At 47.1% G+C, this 26,685-nt stretch overlaps 1 protein-coding gene across 1 annotated transcript in view; it reads right to left on the minus strand.

Moving 5' to 3' along the window:
* The window catches only part of CKMT2 (creatine kinase, mitochondrial 2 (sarcomeric)), a 14,105-nt gene extending 5,041 nt beyond the window's left edge, over positions 1-9,064 (minus strand). The window contains exons 1-7 of the mRNA XM_008566608.1: positions 8,823-9,064; positions 7,156-7,354; positions 5,625-5,720; positions 4,887-5,108; positions 2,667-2,752; positions 1,638-1,761; positions 694-828 (exon numbers count right to left, since the gene is read on the minus strand). Coding sequence (XP_008564830.1) covers positions 694-828; positions 1,638-1,761; positions 2,667-2,752; positions 4,887-5,108; positions 5,625-5,720; positions 7,156-7,354; positions 8,823-8,974 — 1,014 coding nt within the window. The 5' untranslated portion in view covers positions 8,975-9,064. The remainder of the gene's footprint in view (positions 1-693; positions 829-1,637; positions 1,762-2,666; positions 2,753-4,886; positions 5,109-5,624; positions 5,721-7,155; positions 7,355-8,822) is intronic.
* Positions 9,065-26,685: the final 17,621 nt, after the last annotated feature.

Here is a 26,685-nt window from a genome sequence, read left to right on the forward strand (position 1 = left end):
TCAGCATCACCTGGAAACTTGTTAGAAATGCACCTTCTGGGCTGGCCCGGTGGCGCACTGCTACAGTGCGCCACTTGGGAGCGCGGCGGCGCTCCCGCCGAGGGTTCGGATCCCACATACAGACCAGCCGCTCACTGGCTGAGTGAGGTGCAGACGCAACACCAAGGGTTGCGATCCCGTTGCCTGTCCCGGTCCGGTACGGGCATGACACTGAGGGTTGAAATCCGTTGCCGATCACGAAAAAAGACAAAAAAAAGGGCAAAAAAAAAAAAAAAGAAACGCACCTTCTGCAGGTGGGTCTAGCAATCTGTGTTTTAACCAGCCCTCTGGGTGATTCTCCTGCTTGCCCAAGGTGAGATCTACTCGCACCAGGAGAGACAGAGAAAGGAGATGGAAGGAAGCCCCAGGAGCAGAGCAGAGCAGCCTGCCCCCTGTTCTGATTTGTTACATGAGGGAGAATTTAAAGGTTGTATTCTCAAAGGTACCATCCCTTTCTTATAGCCCCTTCACCTTTTATCCCAACTCTACAAATGCCTTTTGAGGCACACTTAATACTTTCTCATGTTTTTCTACTATAGGTGGAGAACGTAAGGGTTAAGGAATGGGCAGTGACGTTTTCTCACTCCACAAAGCAGTCACAATCTGAGCTGATCATGGTGGGACCCAACAAGGCCGCTGGTCACATAATGTTACCTTGCTGAGCTTGGGGATCCTGACGTGGACACCGGCTCGTAACCCTGTTCCGAGGTTCGAAGGGCAGGTGAGAATGTATCCTAGGCGCTCATTCCACATGAACTCCCAGCCTCGTTCCTGAATTAACCGTTCTACCTGTAAGTAGAACAACACTGAACAAATGACAGAGTTCCCAAGTACCCATTCATTCAGTGGATCTCCAACATGGGGAGAAACACAAATACCATATGTTTGGCATAAATGAAATTTAGATATATTTATAGCACTTTCTTAACAGAACATGAAGCTTCTTATATCAGAACATTAAAATGGTCTATTTAAATTAGAGGAACCATGTAAAGCATTGAACACAGCATCTAGCACATTCTAAGCTCTCAATAAATGTTAATTGGTGTTATTATTTCTCATGCCAAGACAGTAGGAGAATATAGGAATTCTCAGCAGGTAAGTCTGTGGTCAGGTTACGTCTTATATTGTCTCCATGCTCAGACTAAATTAGAGGAACCATGTAAAGCATTGAACACAGCACCTAGCACATTCTAAGCTCTCAATAAATGTTAATTGGTGTTATTATTTCTCATGCCAAGACAGTAGGAGAATACAGGAATTCTCAGCAGGTAAGTCTGTGGTCAGGTTACGTCTTATATTGTCTCCATGCTCAGACTAGCCAATGGCAATATTAAAGAAATCAGGAAATCAGTAGTGATCCACAGACTTCCCCAGACCATTTGGACTGGGGAGGAAAGCATAGGAGCTTTCTCAGAACTAGAGAAAGTCACCTACTTTCTGAAGCACTATCCTGGAAGTTCCACTCCAAGAGAATGCCTTAATCCCCAGAAAAATTTAGCCCCCTCCTGGAAGTTACCACAGTGTCTTCTTTCAAGAATGAAAAATAAAGAGATTTTATTTTAATGAATACTCAGAAATTTCTAATAACATCTTACTTCTTTTAGTCCACGACAGAAGCGCTCAAATACGCGTTTCATATTGCCTCCCTTTTCCATAGAGATTACCCTGGTGTGGTCTTCCTCATTTATCCAGATGAGAAATGTCTTGTCATAGTTATGCCTAATGAAGAGAGAAATATGGTGTTGGGTGTTAATTGCATTTGTTTCAACACATGAAAATTCTTATTACCTCTGTAGCTTGATTGCTTCATTTCACCTTCCTCATTTCCTATAGGGCCCTAATCTCCTGACTGTGCTTGAACAAGTGCCAGAAAACGTTATCTCGACAGAATGAGGAATACGACCCATGCCAACCCTTACAGATGTCATGCTTTTGCCCAACCAGAATATAAATCCCCTAATTCCTCAGACTAGGATGACACTAATTCCACTATGATGGTATTTGTCTTTGACACTAACAAGTGTATTTTGTCTCCAAATAAATTCAGCCAAAATCTTGTGCTTAAAAAAAAGGTTTTACCTGCAGCCCAGGCTATTTGAGGTACACAAGATCTCACATACATTTGCTATATAGATCCCACCTGTCCACCCCAACTGGGCAGCTGCTCACTCTTATATAATAATCTACCAAGGTCCAGGAGTCAACATGGACTGAGGACTGTTGGCCAAGATTAAAATATGTCTACACTAGATATCTATTCTTCCTTCTGTGTTTTTTCTTAAATCCTCAATATTTAATTTTCATTTTTTGCTCTTTGATTTGAATGTCATAAAACATTCTCTGTGAGGTTAGTAATATGAAGCTAATTTTTTCTTTAAAAGGTAGTCTTTTTTCTCATGCATAATTCATGCAAACCACCTCCCATTCCCACACACCTTAGAAACGTCACGATACTTAGTTATATACGCACACACACAACATTTCCAAGTAGTCTTTCTTCTCCATTTAGCTCAATCTGGGCATGCTGTCAACTGCAGTTCACAGCAGCTTCAGGTTAGGACAAGCACGCAACCTGAAAAAGAGCTTCTGCACACACTGTAAACATGCAAACGCTATGTCCATACCAGATTCCCCTGGCATCTGGCCAGTCACGGGCCATCCCAGCACATGTTAGTAAAGGGGACACTGGCTTATCAAACAGAAAGTGGTCCTGTAGGCCAAAAGGGACAAAGCAGAGAGAAAGACAGACTGATGAGATCGGACATGACTGCAAGGGTCGGACAGCCAAGTTTCAACTCACTAATTATGGCTGAGTTCTCTTGGTGGTGATTCTCAGCTTTGGCTGCCCACTAGAGTAACCTGGGAGCTTTAAAAAAATACTAATGCCCAGTTTCCCTCCCCCAGAGATTCTGACTTAATTATAATGGAGTTTGGTCTGGGCATCCAGATTTTTTAAAGCTCTACAGGTGATTCTAGTGTACAGCTAAGGGTGAAAACCACTGGCTCTGTCCAGATAGAAAGATTTAATCATTAAATCACCATGGAGTGTGTCTACACCACCAGCACCAGCCCGATGCAAAGGCCGAGTGGACATTGAATTGAGGGATGTTATCCTGAAAAGTCTGTTCCACACAGCTGCCATTCTCTGACTGTAACATTATTGGTTCATTTATTATCATTCCCTTCATTAAAAAGTGTTAGAGATGTACAATAATGATCTATAAATAAAAATAGCTACCATTGACTTAATGCTCACTCTGTGCCAGGTTCTATGTTACATGATTTTAATTTATTTTCTTTTATCCTCACAAAAACTCTATGAGGCAAGTGTGATTGTTCTATTTTAAAAGTGAGGAAAACTGAGATTCAGAGAGATAAAACAACCTATCCAATATCACACCACTAGGAAGCAGCAGATCCTGGATTCACACCTCAACATCTATGGCTCCCAAGCCTGTGCCTTTAGTCACTACAATATACTACTTCATATACCAAAATCAGTGTCAAGAGACTGACAGTTTTCTTGCTCTGTGTACACTGCTTTTTCTTGCATGGCTATGTACATACTCTACAGTGAGATGTATGGGTGCCATGTATTCAAATACGGTTACACTGAAGTAAGAAATTAAGTGGATATGGGAAGGGAATCCATCTACAATCTCTAAGAAGTGAAAGAACTTGGAGACTTGAGCCAGAAGTGGACCGTGGACTGCCACTGCCCAGGAAGCAGCGTGTTCCTGAAGCAGACAACCAGAGGGGCTGCTTGAGGTGGAGGTGGCCTTGTCCTAACAGGGCAGGAAAATAGTTGGCCTGATGTCACAGAGACCAGGACAGGAAGGCTCACAGACGATACAGTGGGACTGTCTGGTTTGGAAATGGGGCATATTTTGTGGCATTTGTATCTTTTGAAATGACAGAATTACGTTTGTTTTTCCTTGGAGCTTAGTTAAAAGTCACATTTGAAGACACCATCCTGTTCTAGCTGCCACAGACGATACAGTGGGACTGTCTGGTTTGGAAATGGGGCATATTTTGTGGCATTTGTATCTTTTGAAATGACAGAATTATGTTTGTTTTTCCTTGGAGCTTAGTTAAAAGTCACATTTGAAGACACCATCCTGTTCTAGCTGTTTTAAGGGGAAAATAAGTAAAGAACTTGGGTTTTGGCCCCTCCAGTGACAGAGAGAAGCTGCGGAGAAAACTATGGAGGCAGCAGGACTCAACACCAGCAGGACACCAGAGGCTGGCTCCACAGGAACAGGCAGGCTTTGCACCCGGGACTTCCTTTCTAGATTTTCCTAGTTTCCAGGGTTTTCTTGGGTATGGCACTCCACAAGGAGACCATCCTCCAGGCACAGACAGGATTTCCACATCTAACTGTTCCCATTTATCAACAAGCAAGGGAATCACTCATCTCCATCCTCCTGTCCCCAGCCTGCCGACTCCATATTGGAGTTTCCTTCTGCCGATCATGTCCATAGAATATTTCCATGGCTTGACAAGTATGATTTAAGGCATCTTCCCTGTTCCCATTTATCAACAAGCAAGGGAATCACTCATCTCCATCCTCCTGTCCCCAGCCTGCCGACTCCATATTGGAGTTTCCTCTGCCGATCATGTCCATAGAATATTTCCATGGCTTGACAAGTATGATTTAAGGCATCTTCCTTCCTTATACTGAGCAGATAGAAGCCTCAGGCCTGACTCAGCCCTCAGACCGACCCCCAGGGGTAGAGCCCAGCCAGCTCCCGACTGGGAGCTCTAGGAGAGGCCTCCTGGGCAGATCAGGGCTCTGGGTCCAGCCCCTCCCCAGGCAGCCCCCGAGTGGTTCACCAGCCACTCACGTCGATGAGCCGTTGCTGGTCCTGCTCCGTCATCTCGGACAGCTTGTAGTAGCGGCCGGCCAGGTCTCCCTTCAGACCTTCCAGGGCCGTGATGGCCACATTCTCCACCTCCCTCCGCTCGGCCCGGGTGCAGGCGGGTGGCAGGCTCAGCCCGCGGATGCTGCGACCTGTGCGCACCCTGGAGGACAGCACGTAGCGCTCGTCGAACTGCCCCTGAGTGACCTGCCGAGCAGAGCATGGGGTCACCACGGCCAGCTTCAGAACACAGCCTGTCACAACCACAGTGGGTTTCCGCCGGCTGATCTGCAGTTTCCCCGGGGACCCTTGGGCACTGTGCACGACCGAGCAATCCACATGCTGGACGCATTCCAGAATTCCTGGGGCAGGGGCCTTAGATAAGCAAAGGGCAGAGCCGCTTTATACTGCACGGTCTGGAATCCATTACCCCCACTAGGGGCTTTGGGATGAAAAAAGAAATTGTCTTAGGAAAGGTTTGAAGTTCTCAATGGCCATCCCTACCCTAGCGGTATTTATTATGGAAATCAGACTTGGGGACCTTCCTAACTTTTGGCCCTCCAGGGATATGCACTGTGCTAAAGCGGTCACAGGGCTTTCAAGGAACATCTGAGCAAGGCCAGTAGCACCTCTCTCAAGTTCTCCTGACCTTGGGCTCAGGAGTGCCAGCTGCATGGCGGGGGCAGGGAGGCGAGGGTTGGGGGGTTGAGAGGGGGGTTCTACCTTGGATGCATCCAGATCTGTGTTGTGCTTCATCACCCTGGGGTCATAGCCGTTGTGTCTTAGTTTGATGACAGGGTCGAAAAGATCGGCAAACACCTGCAGGAGGGAAGATGCTTCTGTGTCCTTTCTAATTGGCTCACCTACAATTCAAAGGCCTTTCCTTTCACTTGCCCCTTTTCATCATAAGGGTAAAAATGTAATGCCCTTCTACTACCACGCAGGAAATGGGTATGAGAGTGGACTGGTGGATGATGATAACAAAAACAAGCCTATAACAGAAAAAACCGTTCAGAGGCCTTCTGCCCCTTGAGAGAGGGCAGGGCTGCTGAACTCTGTCATCTTAACCTCTTCTCTAGGGATTCTGTGAAGATCGCTGCCATTAGACTGAGCAAGCAAATCTTGAGGTTAAGAATTCAAGGGGTTTCCTAGAAGTTTTTGCCTTTGTGGGATAAAAGGGGCTGCCAGATTAGAGGCTAAGCAGTTGTGTGTTCAAAAGGGAAGGTTAGGTTCTAAAGGTTAAGCCACATACTAAATTTGCAAGAAATCTCGCTGCACCAGAAGAAAAGAACACAGCAGCAGCCAGAGCGAAGCAGGGACCTCACGCTCTGTGAAGACCTTCCCCAGCCCAAATGATCTCAAGCAAAATCTATTCTAAAAAAGAAAAACAACTTCAGAGACATCCTTTATGGTACAGTAACATTAAGAGAAGTCGTAATAGCATCCTGCAGCCTTTGGGAGCTGTGGGAAGTGGGGAGGGCTTTGGTTCCGGGAGCCAGCTCTCGTTTGGGACTCTGGGAGCCCAGCGTTCTGCACTGCTGGCTGTAAACGAGCCAGCAGTCTCATTTATTTAAGATGCCTCCCTCTCTTCTCTTGATGGCTGCCTTCCCTAAGAACTGCCCTCCACTCCCTGCAGCAGAAGAGTGCAGAGGGTGGACCTGAGGAGGGCAACAGGCATTTGCCATGACACAGAGGCTGCTCTGTGGGGACAGGTGCATGGTGGCTGACCATCCTGTGCTTCTGTTCCAGGGTGAGGGTGCTGAGGTCATGGGATCTGTCCAAGAGACCTGGTGAATCCAGTAGTCTGGGCTACAATGGCTGTCTAATCAGTATATAGGTAAGAGAATTCCCAGACTAAAGACACACCAAGCCCTCCTTCCAACCCCAATCCAATAAAGAGCAGCCACAAACACATCAGCTCTTAATATCTTATTGGTGAACACACATCATTAGATTTTTTTTCTTTTTTCTGTACAAACTCTTGACAAGCCCGAGGAGCTCTGCCACGTGACTCAGTCACCTGTGGGGAGGGAGACCCGGGCAGCAGCACAGGAGGCCTTGTTCTGGGAAGCTGTGGACCTCAGTGTCCCTGGAAGCTTTCCAGGGGGGTCTGCTGGAGCTGGCTTCCCTCTAGGGGAGCCTTTCCTGAGAAGGCAGAAAGCTGTCCCCACAGAAAGAGAAGGACTGTGGGGCTGTGCACGCCAACCATGGCCAGAGCATCCCCCACTCCGGAACCTGCTGCCAATGATTTTACCTCATAGGACTCCTCGTCACCGGCCACCATGCCCACAGTCTTTATAAAGGGGTGGCCAGGGTTGTCCACTCCAGTCTGGATGCACTGGTCCAGGGTGTAGCCGTTGGGCGTCACCTTGTCGCGGAGCTTGGCGTAGATGGCGGGGGTGAGGCACTCGGCCATGCAGTTGTTGTGCTTGCGCAGGTCGGGGTAGTCTGCGCTGCGCCGGGCGAGAGTCGCTTTGAGCCTGCGGCCCCCGAGGCAAGGGGCCGAGCAGAGGGCTCGGTTTCTGCCTGTCCTCCCACCACACTCTCTTCAGCAGGGACATTTGGCTAGAGCTGCCCAGGAGACGTGACTTAAATAAGCCAGGTTAAAAAAAAATAGTCCTGGTGAATTGCCAGAGAAAGGGACCAGGCCCCACCTAAGGATGCCTTCCTTGATGCTTACTGTAGAAGCCCAGAGCCTCTGGCTGGCTCAGGTAAAGAGGAGAAAGAGCAAAAGTCATTAGAAATAAATTGAAATTATATGCAGACTTCTTTTCTTTCAACCCAAAGTTTTGGTAAAATTCAAGGACAGCCACATTTTTGTTCCAGAGGTCTGTAGGGGAGAGCTTAGAAACCCTGCATATGGAACTACATAGAAATTCAATTATTTCTCTGTCCTCTGTCTACAATACAAGCTCCATGAGAGGAGGGACTTTGCCTTGCTGAGAACAGTACCTGGCTATTGAAACAGGTGTTCAGTGAATATCTGTTGGAGTGATTCATAGAAAGAAATCAAATAGAGTGCTATTTCACCTGGGATATGCACGGGCTGATGAATAGGGGATTCAGGACCCTCACAGGCTCAGACACAGGTCATCCCACCTCGGGAATTCCTGAGGTGTGTGGTGGTTGCTGGTGATACCCTCAGAGATGCCGATTCCCACAAGAGACAGTAAGTGCCTCTGAGAAACACCTCAGTGGTTTTCGTCACCTCTCTCACCCACACCTGCGTGTATGGAGTCCCATGAAGTCAGCACGCCACTCAAACTCTATTCAGCATGTGTGTCTCAACTGTGGCACATTTCCAGGGCTGAAAAAACATGTCTGTTTTCATCCCCCTCATGCCACCCCTCCACTTCCCATTTGCAATGTCCTTTAAAGCTGATACTTAACATGAGTGCTATGACATCACATTTTCCAGAAGGTGGCAGAGCAGGGAGTGAGGCTGGCTCTGAAATCAGGGGGCCTGGATTTGCATTTGGCTGAACTAGCTGCATGAATCAGGGCACGACTTAATTTTTGTAAGCTTTCATTTCTTCACAAAGGGATACAAAGGTGAATAACAGATACTGCACATAGTGCTTCACACACAAGGAAATGCTCCACAGATGTTAACTCTCACTGTTATTACCATTTGCTGGACTGTGAGCTCTGGGCAGGAATGACAGCGTTACACTTCCTTGTATTCGTCATAGGTCACTAGGTTTAATGAGTCTCAAAAATGATTGTCAGTTTGACTTAGTTATCCTCAAAGGCGAGAAGAAGGACTCTTGCTGACAGTCTCCTGCATGGGATGGCATATTTCTGGCCTTACCTTGGGGGGAATAGCCTGTGCTGCTCCATTTGACTTAGTTATCCTCAAAGGCGAGAAGAAGGACTCTTGCTGACTGTCTCCTGCATGGGATGGCATATTTCTGGCCTTACCTTGGGGGGAATAGCCTGTGCTGCTCCCGAGCCTCAGCACACACCTTCTGCCGGTTCAGCAGGTACCCAGTGGTCAGGGCGCTGGTGCCCATGGTAGCAAACAGCAGAGAAGCATTGCGGCCAGTTAGCAACTTAGAGAAGGTACTGGCCATCCTTCCTCTTGGATGAGTGTCTGGAAGGCGAAGTTGAAGCTGGGTTAGACAGCTTCATAGGATGACCCTGAACCACAGCACAGAGATCAGCAGGCAAGAAAAGGACCTGCGGGAGCCATCACCCCTCTTTCCATTTGTTTTGTTTTTCTATCTCTTCCCTTTCTTTTTTCTTCACACTGCTTGGGAAAATCTGGGTAGTTATAGACATTGTGACTGTCTAAACTGCCTGAAGTCCATGCCATATTTTTCAGTATATGACACAGAAAAATAAACAAAAACAGGATTTCTACTTCCATCTGTTTGACAGAACAGGTGCTCTTTTGGTTTCTGCCACTGTGCACCAGGTACTCCCTGAATAGGATGGATTTCTGGGCTTCTAAGAGGTAGGGGAAATCTCTGAGGACCACCCTTCCACTCCACTCACCCCAAATGAACTTGTATCAGAGCTCGGAGTAACAAGCCAGGAGGTGGGGGTTATCTTGAGGGTGAATAAGCACTAAGGTCAGCCTGCCAGCAATGGGGCACAGAGGATCCGAGTCTGGGACTCATCTCTTGAGCTAGGACCGTAGAAAGGGACTGAAGTGGTCCAAAGTCAACAGACCCCCAACCCCTGGCTCCCAGCAGAAGCAGATTCAAAACCCCTCTGATGGGCCGGCCCGGTGGTGAACTCAGTTGAGTGCGGCACTTGGGAGTGCGGCAGCGCTCCCGCCGAGGGTTCGGATCCCATATAGAGACCGGTCCGCTCACTGGTTGAGCATGGTGCGGGCGCGACACCTAGGGTTGCGATCCCGTTGCCGGTCGCGGTACGGGCGCAACACCGAGGGTTGCGATCCCGTTACCGGTCACGAAAAAAGACAAAAAGGAAAAAAACAAAAACAAAAACAAAAAAACCCCTCTGAGGAAATTTATCCAGTGTAGGCTCTGGATTCCTACAGATTAAGATCAAAGAGCAAACTCCCAATCAGAGATCACCAAGTACACAAGGAGGTACAATGAATGAGTCGACAGAAGAAATAACCTCAGATTTAGACCTCCAATGACTAAAGATATTGGAATTGTCAAATAAGAATATAGATTAGCTCTAGATAGAATGTTTATAAAACTAAGTGTTGGAATCATAATTATGGCAAGCAACAGGAGACTATTAAGGGTGACCAAGCTGATTTGAAAGAGAACCAAATTGAACTACTAGATATGACACAGCTGAAGATAGAAAAAATAAACTGGAAGATATACCTTAAGTAATTACCCATAATATAGTGCAGAGAAATAAGAAATTGAATATATGAGATATAAGTTAAGAGATATGATGGATAGAATGTCAATGTCAAATATCTAATTGAAGTCCCAGAAAGAGAAGATAGAGAAAACAGAAAAGTCATATCTGAAGAGAAATAGCTGAGAATTTTCCAGAACTGATGAAAGACAAAAATCCGTGATTCAGGAGGCACAACATAACCCAGGCTAAAAAAGAAACTGACATCTAGACAAATAATAAAGAAATTGCAAAATATTGGTGACAAAGATATTAAAAGTGGTCAGAAAGAAAACATAGTTCATCTACAAAGAAATGACAAACATGAGCTGATTTTTTCAACAATGAGCCCAGAGAAACAATATTTTTAGAGGCTGAGAGACAGTAATTATCTCAGTACTCTCTCACTGGTCTACATGACACCCAAATAATAAAGAGTGTGGATTTCCCTAACATTTGGAAGGCTCTTGGGACTAAGCTGCAAGATGCTCCAAGCTTAGTTACATTGGTTGCTTCAAAGAGCTTGATGTGTATGGCTGAGGCAGAAAACCTGGGCCACCCAGTGAAGGACAAACTCCTAATAAGGTGAACCAAATTCTGAAAGTATCCTTCTGTGGTCCACTTTCTTCCTTGATTGAATTTGCAAACTGATCAGTCCATCAACTTCCTGCTCCCAGGATCTTCACCTGAAAGTCTCTACCAGACTTGAATATCTCCATTGAAAGCATCCAGAACCTTGAAAACATTTAAGAAGATGTTTTTCTACATTAACCCCGGAAATCAGATTGTCAGACAACCTTTCTGTGCTAATGTCTACAAAAAATTCTCTCAATCCTAAAGATAGCCTGAACTACAAAAACAGATGAGGTGAATTGACCATTTCTTGAAGTTGTCCTGGGGACTTGTAATGGCCCAACATTAATCACATCACATGTACTTCTTTGCCCCCTAGTAGAATTCAGGTTATTGACAGCATCATTCCAAGAACAGGCAAGGGCTCCTCAAAGAACTGCACCAATGCTTCCTGGCCCTTGTGTGTAGCAGGCAACACTAAAATACATCCTTTGGGCCACCTTATCTGCTTCCACACCCGCCAGTCTGGTCCCAAACAGAGAGGCAATGCTGTCACTCTGAGGTTTACTGCAGAATGCTCCAAAGTAAAAGAAGCTTTGCTCAAATTCTTTGTAGGCATATGGCCTAAAATTAAGCCAGGACCTGGTCTCCCTAACCTAACAGGATGCACATTCATTTCCGGGGTCAACCCAAATGTCTTAATCTTTATTTTTCCTTCCTTAAATTCCTTAAATTGCTTCTGCACTGATATGTGCTCACATCAGAGTCTGTTTGAGATGATAAAACTTAAGAAGTAGAGTCAGGAGGAAGGGGAGGTCATGGTCTCCATGTAGAGCCCTGCAACCACTGGTGGTCTTCAAAGGTCTTCCTCCTTGTGAGGGTGATGTGTGGGTAGGTTTCTGGCTCAAAATATTAATGTTTGAAATGTCACATATCCATACTTTAGTTTCTGAAAATACTTCTAAGAGTTCCTACATTGCACTGGTGTCTAAGCAATGATGTAGGATTCATGCCAGTAATCCTGGGGAGGCTTTGGTTGTAGCAAGCAAAGCAATCTTGGAACTGAAATTCTTCATACCCCTACTTTGATTCCTTGCACAGAAGTGACACAGACTCCAAGTTTTGGTGAAGAGAAGAATACCCGCTTTTTTGACTCTATATTTTTCTTTCTCCAAGGCACACAGAGACATTGAATTTCACTATTGAGTTTGAAATAGGGGTCTCATTGAAGAGTCTGGTGATCTGGGAACAGCTGCTCCATACTCTCTAAACATCACAGCCAGGCTTGCAATAAAATCACTTTTCCTCATGACTAATCTGAGTCTCTATTGCATGTTAAAGTGAGTCTTCAAAAAGCTGCACAGGCAGAGCATTACTTTGTCTCATACCTTTCCCTGTTACCGGGCAGGCCCCAAATACTACATTAAAAACTACCTGAAGCTGAAACCCCTGCTCAGAAAAGGCTCAATTTGTTATTTGCACAGATGATAACATGTGGTGTAAAAAAGTAAAGCTAGGAAGATATTTGTATGTAAAAGGTAATCTACATCCACCAAACCAGTCAGTATTTGGTTTTGCCTAGTTTCCAAACATGGGGGTTTTATGAGTTAGTACATCTTGTGAAGCTACTCAGACAAAACTTTGGAGCAAAAATAAAACTGACAGGCTGGCCAGTTAGCTCAGCTGGTTAGAGCACAGTCTTGTAACACCAAAGTCATGGGTTCAGATCCCCACACCAGCCAGCTGCCAAAAAGGAAATCTGAAACTCACTTGAAAAGATTTAAAAATTTTTTCATTCTCTCCATGCTCTGAATGTTATAACTTGGACAGTGGTCACTGGAGAGAGAAGATGAGGGGCCAGCGCAGTCGTGGTTGTTTCTCCCTGGGATGAAGCTCCAGAATCCAAACACCCTCACTGTGGGCTCCACTCCTGCTGCCAGAGGGGTTTGCAAATTGCAGAAGCATCTCACATACATCTTGCAGAAAGCACACACCTGTTTCTCAGATGTTTCTCTTTAGAGTTGTTCTTTGCTGGCTGATCCAACTTTTCCTTCAGTGCACGGTGAGCAGCTAGGTGAGAGGACAGAGCAGGCACTGCTCTGCCAGGGAACCCTGGCTGCTGAGTATCATGAGGCTGAGGGAAGCCAGCTTCTAGACATCTCTGCTAGCTGTGTTCCTTCCCACCATCCACTCAGCTCTGGCTGACCCTGTTCTCTGCTCTCTCACATGGATCCCAGGAAGCATTTGGTCAGTCGTGGGCCAGGATTGGCTTCTAACCCCAGGAGGAAGCATGGAATCCATCCATTGAATCACTCCTCACAGAGAGCCTACGACGTGCCAGGCCCTGTGCTAGGCAAGCGATGTGATTGTGAGCTAAAGAAACACAGTGACCTCCTTTGGAGGGCTTATAATTTATTTGGGGGAGATGGTTAAGAAACAACAGCAAAAAATAAAATAATTATAGGTGGGGATGTGTGCAAAGAAGGAAATAAGCAGCATATTATTCAGAAAAACTAGCAGTGATGCCTACTTTCACAGGGGCTAGCCAGGCAAAGAGAATGGAAAAGCTGGAGCCTTAAAGCTGGACCAACCTGGGATGTCTTAAGACACGACGGTGAGGGGGGCTGAAGCACAGGAGCAAAGCCAAGTAGACTGAGGGGAAGTGGGAGAGGCAGGTGGGAGCCCTGTCGTGACCATCGTAAGGGTCTGGATTTTATCCTCGGTGCAGAGGAAGAGCCCAGACGTGCTTGCAAGCAGAAGAGTGAACCGTCTTCATTTCATCATTTACAGAGGTTGCTCTGGCTGCCATGTGGCAGATGGCTTCGGGGGCATGGGCAGAATGCAAGCAGAGACCAGTTAGAAAGCCCCGGAGGTGGTCCAGGTGAGAACCGTGGCGCTCAGAGCCAGGGCAGCTAGTGAGCATGAGGAAGGAGTATGCATTTGCAGTCTACTCTTGGGCAGAACTGATAGGTCTTGCTAATGGTTTGGAGGGGAAAGATAAGAAAAAACCAAGGGTGTCTCGGGGATTTCTGTTCTGAACAACTGGATGGATGGTGAGGCCATTAGGTGGTGGGGCGGCTGGGGAGGATGGCTTGTGATGAAATCTAACATGATGCTGATAGAGGTGGACGTGATCACACTCTGTTGGCCCCCGTTCTTCATGCCTGCTGCTGGCTGGACTCCTCCCTGGGCTCTGACCTGCTGGCCAACCTCAGGGCTGCTCTTCCCTCCCAGCCAGCTGTCCTGCCTCAACCTTACCATCCTGCTGGCTCCTGGACTCTTTCAAAGCCTTCATAAGACTCAAGCTGAGGCCTGGCCATGGGCCACTTCCACTCTGCCCAGCACCGCCCTGGAGACTGCTCTACACAGTGGTGATGCTGTACTCTAAGAACTTCCCCAGGTCCTGTTCAACTCTCAGAGAACCTCAGCTGTAGCTCTCTCTCGGGCCTTCGATGCATGCCTCTACCCAAATGAGTAACATTTTCATCAGAAGGAGAAAAGGAGAAAAGAATGGGTGACCATAGTGTACCTGCTGTACACTATGGTTACAGGCACATTTTATGCTGTTGTCCCCATTCTATAGATGAAGACAGACAACCTCCATAAAGTTAAATGCCTTGTCCAAGGCCACACTGCTAGTGGTGACAGAGATGGAATTGAAATGCACACCCGTCTGACTCCACATCACATGCTCTTTTCACATTGCCAGAAAGTGTCACTGTCCCAGTCGTAGCCAGGTTCTCCCTCCATCCCCTCCTCTGGGTCTTGCCAATGGTTCTGACCTGCCCAGGCTGTCAAAGCCTGTGGCAGCTGATAGAGAGTTTTGGCACAGGTGCTCTTTGGACAGCCATCATTTGTTGATGTCACAGCTACCATAGCTGGCATTTGACTCCTTGATCTAAAGCCAGGGAAAAAGTGTAAGTCTTCCTGATGGCCATTAGGTTGGCAAAGGTGGAAGGCAGGCAAGGATGTAAGGAATAGATCATCCAGAAGTGTTATTTGGAGGAGTGGGGGGAGGTGAAGGAGGCAGTAGGTGGGTTTCCATGAAAGGGGATGTGTATCCACACAAAGGAATCACTACATGAAGAATCACATGGTCTGTTTTCCCTTCTGCAGAGAGAGCACTGTGATAAAGTAACATCTTCCAGGTATGTGCCTTGGTGGTGAGTTTTTTCTAGGGTTAGGAGAAGCCAGTAGGTAGAAAAGGAGGAGCTGAGTGTCTGAGGACAAGCTGCTGATAGCCTCATGTGTCACCACAATGGCATCCTTTGGGAGCGGCTACAGTGCACAGTCCACTCTGATAAGAGAGACTATCTTATCCAAAATTCTTCCTTCTTCAAAACTGAAATTCCTTTGGGCACAGCCTAAAATAGAGTTGCCTCACAAGACACATAGTGTATGTACTGTAGAGACTCCAGTGTGTTCTCAAGGCAGTCTGAGAGCTTTCTGGAAGTCCTGAGCAGATGCCATCTGTGCCTGACTCCACTTTGTCTTACAACCAGGTTAAGACCTTCAGCATCATCAGAATGTCAGCACCTATGCAAGTCGGGGCAGGCAGGCAGACAGGCCCACACAGATGCTGTGTTCATCCCTCCAAGAGTCACTGAGGCCCACGCCAGGGAACCCCAGGACTTGGCCGGAGGGGGGCAGGCGATGTTACTGATGTGAGGCAGGCAATTATGTCGGGCAATCTCTTGTGACTTCCGTGAGGCACGGTGCGTTACACTGACTGTATCTCATTTCACTAGTGACTTGTGAGTGGAAAGCATCCTGCTGGCCTGTGCTGCGGAGGACTTGCAGAAAACTTCACAACCTCTGGCAGAAGGTCCTTACATCTTCCCTAGTTCCTCCCCCGTCCACTCAGAACACGAGACAAGACAAAGGAAAACATTTGCTTTGATCTGTTTTTGGGAAAAAGGCAAATATCAACTAAATGAGATCATTTTAGGAATTTTGTGAAACCTCACACAAGTGCACACACACACACACATTCAGGGACTGTCATGAGGGCCCAGAACACCCAGGACAGAGTGGGCAGACTAACATTCAGAATGATGGCTCTAAAACCCTGCAGGATCTGAACTTGAAAAAAATACTTATATATATGCATTTGTATCTATATTCTTATATTTTATATATATATATATATATATAATTTAAAAATATTGGTCTGCTGTTTGCACTTTTGTGCTACTGCAATAAATTATACTAATTGTTTTAGTAAAAGTCTTACAGTTTCTTGCTTCTTACTGCCCTTTCAATTTGGACTTTGCTGTCCACCTTTTCCTGCCTGACTATACCACGGCCTGGTGCCTCCATCTCCACAAAACCTCCTGTTCCTTCTAGCCCAAGGTGAGTTCCCACCTCACTCATGAGCTGCTCATTCATTTGCACTTGTGCTGCACAGTTTTGTGACATCTGTTGGTGAACTCAACTGCCATGTATCTCCTGTCATGTTAAAGAGCTCCCCGCTGTTTGTACTGTCTTCCCAGCAGATGGGTAAATTCATCAAGGACAGGAACTTCTCTCTACCTGTCACAATTCCTTGCACAAAGTAGCTGCTTAATAAACATTCCTTCTCTGACTTCATATAATTGTTTGTGAGCAGTGCTTTGATTTCCAGGAGGAACTCTTACCAGCCTCCTGGGTATCCCCTTTTCAGACCTTATGCATAGCTATAAGGGAAAATGTCCTTTTCCTTGGGCCATTCCCCAAGGCAGCTACACATCTAGCCTTGCTCCTTTGCCTTGAGTATTTCTCACTTTTTAATCTGCCACCAAACCCCAGGCCTTATATCCCAGCCAATTTAGAATCAATTTTGTGAGCTAGCTTGCTGGATCAAACTTTAAAAGAAATCAACTTACTTTAAGCTAAATGCATCTCTTTTCAACACTGAATTTTGAAATCCTATTAATAAAAGCAATTAAGTGTGGCTGGCAGATTTCATTCTCAGCATCTCCCTGCTCAGGTTCCTATTCTCTACGAGCTGCTCCTGAGCCAGGGCAGCCCAATGCAGGCTCCTGACCTTTCGGCCATGACCCGCTGTCTGACCTCTGGGAGCCTGCTGCTCCCATCCTCAGGGGTTTCCACGGCTAACCCAGCAGAGGCTACCCCACAGGTGACAGATGGGAGCCTCCCACCAGAGCACAGAGCATAAACATGTGTCCTCCCTTTTTTCAAGGGGTCTTTCTCAGACTGAGCAGGCAAGAGGGGAAGGAGGAATCAGACGAGGAGCTGCCACCCCAGCAATTCTTCTCCACAAAATACAGGAAAGAAAGAAAACAGTTTTATTATTGATTAAGCCTTAAACCAGTGGTGCACATCACAGGCAATCTGCTAAAGAGACTGCAAAGACAGAAAGAAATCTCGCCCTTTTATACAGCCAAGCAGACAGGACCCATTACATACATGATTTCAAGGTTGCTCAAGTAAAAGGACTTGATGGCACCGTCTGTCACACATTGTTCATCCTAATTTCCCAGAGGCCCTTTGGTCTGGGGCCCCTCTCTGCTACCCCTTACTCAGGCCACTTCCTAGGCTAGGCCGTCTCCTAGTGCCTTCCTGAGTCTGCTCAGCCAAGATGGAACCTTTTGTCTAAGTTCCCTTCTCTCCTGAGGACACAGGTCCCCTCTGGTCCTGAGTGTGACACTTGGCCAAGCAGGGGCACTTGGTCCTTGAGGGATGTGCATCTCTAGCAAGCCAGCCCACGCCTGTCCTCCAGACTCTGAAACCCTCCTGTGCCTGCAGCTTGCTCCTGCGCACCCTCCCTTCCTTTGGCCCTGGGTCCTCTCTCCGTAGGCCCAACCACAGGAACTTCTCAGGCCTGCTGCCTTCCCCTGGGTGTTTTCTCTTTATGGAACTCTGTATTGCATCACTTGTGAAAATAAGCAAATATATCACCTGTATAATTTTAAAAAGCAAAAAGCTAAAAAAAAAAAGTCAATTGTGAAGTGTGTTAAAATTCCAGATTTCGGGGGCCGGCCTGGTGGCGCACTGCTACAGTGCGCCGCTTGGGAGCGAGGCGGCGCTCCCACCAAGGGTTCGGATCCCACATACAGACCGGTTCCCACTCACTGGCTGAGCGAGGTGCAGGTGCAACACTGAGGGTTGTGATCCTGTTGCCGGTCCCGGTCTGGTACAGGCGCAACACTGAGGGTTGCGATCCGTTGCCGGACACGAAAAAAGACAAAAAAAAAGGGAAAAAAAAAATTCCAGATTTCTAGGCTCTGCCTTTTGAATGAATATCTGCAAGAATGTATATTGTGAAAAAGCTTCCCACGCACAGGCAGCTGCCAAGCCCAGCTGGGTGGAGGAACCCGCCTGTGTCCTACCCGAGCCTCAGCAGCAGCTTCTCTGTAACAGGCATGATGAGACCTCTCCCCCGAATGTTGTGAGGATGAAGGCATAGGCTGAAGCGCGCACTGAATAAAAGCGAGTCCCTTCCCCCAGTGACCCTAGGCTATGGGATCATCACTCCCCCCACAAAGCCACCCCTGATGATCCCAGCCGGCACTGATCTGCCCCTTCTCTAAATGTTTGCTGATTTTAGCTTGCATTTTTAGCATTTAACATGTTTCATCTAATTGTTTTAGTTTGTCATCTCTCTGAGGAAAAGACTTTATTCCAGAATGTGCCTAAGCACATACTTTCAGATCGACTGATCATCCTCTGAAAACTGTCAGGGCTCACAGAGTGGATTTAACCAGTTAGGCTCCCAGTTCTTCTTCCAGACGCCTCTGCACAGCACCTCCAATGACTTCCTGGCTCCACCGGACAGACCCTCCACTTTCCCACCTCTGGCCCTTTGCTCGGGTGTGTCCTTCTGCCTGGAATTTCTTTTCCATCCTTGCATAACCAGTCAAATCTTCCTGTCTTTTTAAAATTTTTTTAACTAGCACTTGTTGAGCTCCTACATGGGCCTCGCATGGGGCCAAAGGTGCCCCTTAAGGTTGACCATGTATCCAGTTGGTAACCTGAACCCTTTGCTATCTTAGACTGGGAAGGAACAGCCATTTTCCCCTGGCCTAGGCAACTGAAGCCATGAGAATTTGTTCAGAGTGTTCTGTGGAGCTGGTCCAACCCCAAGGACATCCTGTGTTTTGGGGTGACTCTCTGGATGGAAAGCTGACATATGGTCCTCCCCCAGCCTCCACCTGCCCTCAGGCCGCAAGGAGCTCAGACACGAGGACACCAAGAACAGCTGGACCAGAAATAACTCTGAGTTGGCAGAAAGACACCCATGGCATCTCCATCCAGGATATTCAGGACAACCAGGAGGCTTAGCATTGAGGCAGTGACAGAACCCAAGGCCTCCACATTCTAGGATGTCACAGAACCAGAAAAAACCCTTACACCAGGACCTGGACTCCTAATACTTTTGCCTGGGACAGACAGTCATACAGCTCTTGGGCACACTGTCAAAAAGTCTTTGTGCAGTCGTTCATGTTTTTAACGGAGGGCAAGTGTAGAAACGAACACAATATTGCTACCTTCCCCATCAGGCTGTGCTCCTGCACCCCACACAAAGATTTCCCTGGCTTGGGGCCCAGATATTCTGCACAATTTTAGCCCAGACACTGTAAACAGTGCTTTTCAAATCAGGAGTCCTAGAGGTGGTCCAGGTTAGAGAAACTGAGGCAGACCGCTTCTGCAGGGTGAGAGCTGGAGACTGCCTCCCTTCTCATCTTCTACAACCCCCACTTCTACATAGGCAAGAGAGAGGAGGGAAGAAGAGAGAAAGCAAGTGCACGCAGCTCCTCAGAGAAGGCAGGCTGGCCCAGCATCCCTGGCACGGCACAGCAGGCACATTGGGCACCTAGTGTCAGAGTGGAGCAGACAGATATCCCTAGCATGCAGGAGCCTGAGGGCAAGGAAAGAGAACAAGCTTGTAACATTCTGGGTCTCTGGGAGGAGTCACATGCTCTGAAGCGACAATCCTGTGCCTAGGAGCTACTGTGGTAAATGCATTTCCATAGTCTTGGGAGTTTAATGAAGTGGAGTCCCTGTGTCACTCCTAGGTTCTAAGCCACAAGGGTGGCTTCCCTCCAATTGCTGGCCAGTGCAGGGCTGCATGTGAGGTGCTGGATTCTGCAAGGAACTTGAGTACAGGACTAAAGACAAGCCTGGGTTCAAATTCCAGCTTACCAATGTGCTGGCACCAAGACCTGCAGCAGGTCACTTAACTTCTCTTGAGCCTCAGTTTCCCCATTCACAAAATGATGACTATTGGCAGGATTGTTGCAAATTCCCATGACTCCAGTCTCCTAGGCCAAGGGGAAATGGCTGTCCCCTCCCAGTTCTAAGAGCAAAGAGTTCGAGTTACCTCAGAACTATTGGATACACAGTCAATCTTAATGCACACCCTGTGCCATCTCTGTTTTACTCAGTATGTACATATTTAGAGTCCTTCCTTATAAAACAGGTGCCTTTCCTAGGCCTCTCTGTGATGGAGACAGGGGACCATTACCAGACCTGTCTCTGAAGGGTAAATTGTTTTCAAGAAAATAGGAAGCTGGGAGCCATGTAGTCCTGTGAACTGCTGTGAAGGAGGGGTTGTCCTCCTCCCTGCCCAGGGGAAGGATTCTCTGAGGCTTCCCAGGCAGTGGTGGGTGTGACCTCCAACAGTCACCTTCAGACCTGGCTCTCTGGAGGATTCCTGGCTCAGCAAGCAGGAGCTCCCAGGGTGCTTGTCACAGGCTCTGGTGGTTTCCTCTGGGGAGACAAATGGATCCTTCTCTAGGCTGTGGCAGAAATGGAGACCCAGGGCCTCTGAGCTAGGGGCAAAGCCTGTCTCAGAATCAGTCCCCCTCCTGCCTCTGAAAGCCCTGCGTTCCCCATTCCGTCTCCCACCCCATGGTTTCCTGGGCCTTCCTCAGCCACCCATTTAGGAATGCCGACCTGGCCTCTAAGGATGAGATTTGATCAAGAAGCTGGCAGAGTCCATGGCGTGTGTGGCAGTCTGTGCTTTGTTGGGACAGAGCCTTAACCCCCAGATGTGATTAACTCCGAAGTCTGGGGTCTGTGGAGAAGGTGCCTGGGAATGCAGGGGAGGAAGTGCTCACACAGCCCCACACGCTCAGCTCTCCTAGAGGAGCCAGCCGGTCGGGAGAGCCTCTTGTCACGTTCTTCTCCACGAGACACCAGAGAGGCCAAGGACACGAGTTCAGAAAGAGAACGTGTGAGAGCTGCAGACGGAAGTGGTCCTTCTGGAAACAGCACACCGGTTTAACTGGTAGCCTTGTCACGAGGGCACTGGCTGCCACCTCGCCTGATCCCGGCTGACACTGTGGGGGGTCACGGAGCCTGGCAACGCTGCAGAAGGTCTAAAGGACAGCACTGAGGAGACTGAAGGGTTTCATTTTGTTTGGCAAATGTCACTCTCTGCACATTTGAAGCAGAGCATTTGAAGTTAGAGATGCTACCCACTCGATGGACAAGAACAGGACTGACAGTAACCCCCCGAGACCCAAGCAAACAAGCAGAGAGCTTTGCCAGAGATGAAACACAGAAACACATTTAGGCCACTTGCACGGATTTTTTTTTTTTTTTAGTCTCGGGTTGGGGGTAGGGTGGGGGTTGGAGACAGTCACTTGGCTCAATATCAACATATTAGTGATTTCAAAAATGAATCTCTAACAATAATATTAACCAGTTTAGATTGGGTCCAGCTATTGGGCTTATTAGTAATTCATTAGCTCCTTTTTAGGGCCTCAAATTTTTAATTTTCTAGTTAGTTCATCCCAAGTCACTGATTTGCACTTCTTTTGATGCTGCTGAGAAAAATATTCCCAGAAATGAGTGAAGTTGTCTCTGTAAATTACAACAGAAAGAAATTCAAGGTTTAAAGCTGTCCCAAATACAGTGCCAAAATTCAGAAAATTTTCTTTCCACAAAGGAAAATTTCTCATTCACTATCAAAAAGAGGCCCTGCCAGCACAGCGCTGCTACAGTTGTGAGCTGTCCCTGCCCATGTGCAGGGACAACGGGGAGCTTCAGCCAAGGACAGACACCGTGCTGCTGCCTCAGCGAGTTAGCATCCTTCCTCATTCGTGAGGTTCCCATAACCATCCTCGATGTGGAGGCCCACCCCTCCAAGGCCCCTCACACTGGCTCTAGCAATGCCCTCTCTTAGGAAGAATAAAGCAGTTTCAGGGTCTCACTGACCTTGAAGCCGGAGTCTCCCACGTCCTGCTGTACGCACAGCCGAGAAGTGTAATGGGAGCTGGCAGGGCCTGTCCTTGAAAAGGCTCCGGGCTGGGTGGGGCCGCAGGGTCCATCTGGCCAACCCCGTCTCAGACCTCAGGACATACTTGCTGGGAGCTGTGCCCTTGAAGGCCAGCCCTGACTCTTCTGCCACTGGGCCCTGAGCTCTTCTAAGCACCTGCTGTTTCTCTGAAATGTTTCCCTCCCCCTTGAAGAGGAAAGGTAGAGACTGCCTCTCCCAGGGCTGAGAGAGAGGCTCTGGAGCCTGCGGCCTGCCTGAGAGGCTGCCCAGCCCTGCAGGACGGGCCTCAGGGAGGAAGGGCCAGCAGGGGCAACTGCGCACCTGTTGGGGGACTTGCTTCTCCCTTCTCTCAGTACCACCATCCTTGCGGCCTCTGTTAGCTCTTGAGAATGAATCATCCCCCAAGCCAGGGTCTGAGAGGAGGAAAGTATCTAATGCTGCTTCTCCCGAGCAGCTACTCAGATCCCCCTGAGCCAGGGGCTGGAGGGACCTCCTTCCAACTTGTCGGGGGCCTGGACTCAGGGACAGTAACAATCAGGTTTCTGTTCAAGATCAGGCCATCTGAATTAGATGGCTAAACCGTCTCACTTTCTGTCCACACCTGCTTCATTTACCACTCAGGAGGCCCAGCAGGCCATATCCCCGCTTAAAAATAGCCTTTCTTGGAACATCCACCACAAACTGTAAAGGTTGCCTATAAATAGCAATGACCCCCAAGGATTCTGGACAGCAGCCCTGCCATTTCATTGAGCCTGCCTAGATGGCCACAGATCTGGCTTCTGTGGCCATGTGAAAACCACCAGCTGATTTCTTTCTCTTCCTTCTCAGGGCCCAGCTCAGGCTCAGAGGGGTCAATGGAGCAGGGGCTGAAACCCCAGGAATAACCTTCTACCTAGTGGTTTTCTTTCAATACTCCCAATTCTTTTAAACATAACCTATAGCAAAAATACATTTGATTTTTTGCATGGGGTACTGATTGGGAGAGCATATGAAGGGGCTTTCTGGGGGTTGGAGAGGTGCTTGGTTTGGGGATGATTAGATGGGTATAGAGATGTGTAAAAATTCCTCAAGCTGTACACTTAAGGGTCAAGTACTTCACTGTATGTGTGGACTGGTTATACCTCAGTCAATATGTGAGGGTATTTCAAAAAGTTCATGGAAAGATTCATATTATATTTTAATTCTATTTTTTCACGAACTTTTTGAAGTACCATCCTATATGCTAGCATTGTGACCCAGCTTACACAGAATCGAAATTTTTACAAAGTGATACTTACATTTTCTACAGGCGATGTACTTAGGTACTTTCAAAGCTCTTCTATGTTATTTTATTAAAACAATTGCAGATTGGGACCAGCCAAACTGATTCCTAAGGATCCCGAGTCCCCCAGTTTGCACATTCTGGTATCCTGGCCACAGTCCCTCTGAGGGCCTCCCCTGGTAGAACAGGTGTCTCTGCTGGGGGGAGAGTTGCTCAGGAGACTGGGCTCCGTGGGGCAGGATGGGGCTGGGAGCAGACTCGGCTTATTTCTTCTCCAAATAACTCTCTTACACACATACTTGTTTCAGCCATTTCAGGCTCCAAGCAAAATTAATCCAGTGACCTGGAAATAGCCCAGCTCCCAGCTCCAGAAAACTACGAGGCTTTTGAAGAGCACGGAAATGGAGAGTTTAAAGAATGGCAGTCACAATGAAGAATCCCTCTGCTCCCCACCCCCCCAAATTCTTTACTAAAAGACATGTAGGATCCCCCCTCCTCATACCTCACCTCAGCTGCTTATATGTCAGTGAGTACGATCTGAAGAGAAGTTGGGACATTGTTGAAAAAAGACGCCACTATTCCTCATTCAGTTGTAATCGGGACGGCAGCTTCTACAAGGGACTCACAGCAGAAATTCCAGATTTCCAAAAATCCTTCAAACGCAATCCCTGTCATGTGCTTTCTATTCCTTTCTCATGGTTGCCAAATCCCTTCAAAGCTCAGGGGCTCTATAGGCATCTAGGGGCCAGTGTGGCCATGTGGCTGGCTTCTGCATAGGGACAGGAGCAGAAGTAAATGCACAACCACCATATCACTTGCTTTCAAGGAGGTCTCTTGTCCTGAGCTTGTTCTCTTTTCTATTCCTGAACCCAGCTGGAGCGTGGACAGAGCAGGACCCAGATTGATCTTGCAGGTAAGGACAGTGCCTTGTGGGGCGGCCAAGTAATGTGGAAGGAACCTGGGCTCCTGAGTTCTCAGCAGCCTGGACTGCTCCTTTCAGAATTGGAAAAGGAAGCTAACTGGGCAGGAAGGACCCCTTTGGCAAGAAAAAAAAAAAAGGTCTGTGTATGTTTGGTGCAGATGCAATTTTTTTTCTGAATATTTTTGATCTGTTATTGGTTGAATCCACGGATGCAGAACCCATGAGTATGGAGGCTGACTGTATATTATTCCACATAACCATTGCAGTAATTTTAGGATAGAAATGTCTTATTTTATATATGAGGACGCTGAACTTCAGACATCTCAGGAGCCCATCCAAGGTCAGAGCTAGTGACTGCTGGGCCAGGACTCTGCCTCAGCAGCCTCTCTTCTCCCACAGCCCGCTCAGGAGCGCAGAGATGCCGTGGCATGAACTCAGCTGTTCTGGACAGTAGTGAGTTCTCTGCGTTTGTGTTCGAGTGAATGAGACTGAAATACCCCGTCGAGATTGAGGAAGGAACATGAGAAGGGGGAATTGTAACAGCAGGATCCCCATGTTTAATCATATTTGATCCTTTTGCCCCAGGGCTGGAGCAGGCTGTGGGCTGAGTCCCCAGAAACAGGAGTATATGCTTGCTAGCAGAATATAAGATGAGCATAAAGGCTGACAGCACGCGTTTCTCTGAGATCCCTCTTTCTCCCTGGTTACTTGATATTTTGAAGCTTGGTTGGGGGCAGGATGACATTATTTACATATGTGTAGAGCTGTTTTCCAGTCAGGCTGCAGCTGCAGACTTGCTATGAGGCATGTACTATCCAGATCCTGAGAGACTAAGGAAGACATCAATAAAGCTGTGCTGACTCCACCCCAAAGCAAATCAAAATCCTGCAGGACCTTCAGATAACATCAAGGACCAGAACAGAAACCAGATGGAGCCTTGGCAAGGTTTTGCACCTGGCTCCTTACACGGAGCCCCACAGTTCACGTTCCCCCCTCTCTCCTTTTCACTTCCCACTTCTTGCCCTGTAAAAACCCCTGGTTAACTTGAGAATGCGAGATGGTTTGATCTGCCATCTCCTCCAGCTTTCCTGAATAAAACCGCTTCCCCTTTTCAACAACATTTGACTTTCAAGATATTTGTTTCTCTTTGGCAGCAGGCAGCCAGACCTATGTTTGGTAACACCTGGAAGTAGTCAAACATGGGCTGGGGATGTCACAGGAAAGATTTAAGCACTGGAAAGAGTGGGACTAGACGATTCTTCATATTTTTTGAGGTCTCCCAAATTCTCTGTTGTAGTATCTGCAGTATGGGCTTTTTCTAAACTGTTTTTTCTCACTGAACTTTAGAAGTAAAAGAATATCTGAAAGAGCTTATTCCTATGAAGAAGACAATGCAGAAAAATGGGAAAAGAATTAAATGAAGAAACCAGTGAGATTTCTGAGTATTCATGAAAGGCAAAGTTTAATTTGCATATAGGCATAACCTACACCTCACCCAGCAAATGTTAGGCCACAACACAAACCCCTCTGTCAGAATCACAAATATCCACAGGTTTGCAAAGTTAACTGGACACAAACGATATGCCTCTCAAGCTAATACATGTGTTTGTCCTTCTCACACACACACACACACGCACACACGCACGCACAAAGAAATACATTTAAATCCTCTGCAATAGAGAGCTGAGGATGCTAAGCATATTATCTCACATTTGGACAGTACTTTACAGTTTATACTCTAACACATTTGGTCCTCACGACAGCCCTGTGAGGTAGGCAGAACAGGAATTACTATTAATCCCATTTTGCAGATGGGGAAACTGAGGCTCGGAGAGGTGTAAACACTGGCCTAAGGTTTTCCAGCTAGTAGATATAGATCCGGGCCTAGGACTTAGTGCTAGGATGCCTAGTCCAGTGCTCTTTCACAACCAGCTTTCTAGTGAAAAATGAAATGCGTTGTGTAAAAACAGTGGTTCAACATTAAGTAGAATTATTACCTTCCATGAACAGATCAGATCAAGTACAATCAACCCCAATGTTAACGTCATGCTTTGTGGCAGCTGAGATGAATAATTTTCTAAATCATTCACTTGTTTATACCTACAACAAAATGACTGTTTTCCATTTTAGTTCTGCCTGCCTTAATTTTAAGTAACCAATGGCCACTAAGAAATGACATTCTGTTTATTGCATTGATGCAAGTCTTATTACCAGGAATCGCATAATGGTGTCTATAATCAAGTCATTATTTAAACTTACAATCTGATTTCTTAATGAAATGAAAATGAATTTTATTCATTGATTCCTTCTGGCTGTGGATGTTAGCCTGTCTCTGTTAGTTATAAATAGTATGTTATCTTTTATGCCATTTCAACAGAAGTAAAAATGATAAACTTTGTAGTTTGGGTTTTTAAAATAAACCTTACACTTTAAAGAAAAGGGAGAGGTTTTTCTTAGGGGGAATAAAATCAAACTT

The sequence above is a fragment of the Galeopterus variegatus genome, unplaced genomic scaffold (assembly GCF_000696425.1).
Source record: "Galeopterus variegatus unplaced genomic scaffold, G_variegatus-3.0.2 Scaffold254, whole genome shotgun sequence".
Taxonomy (NCBI): Eukaryota; Metazoa; Chordata; class Mammalia; order Dermoptera; family Cynocephalidae; genus Galeopterus; species Galeopterus variegatus.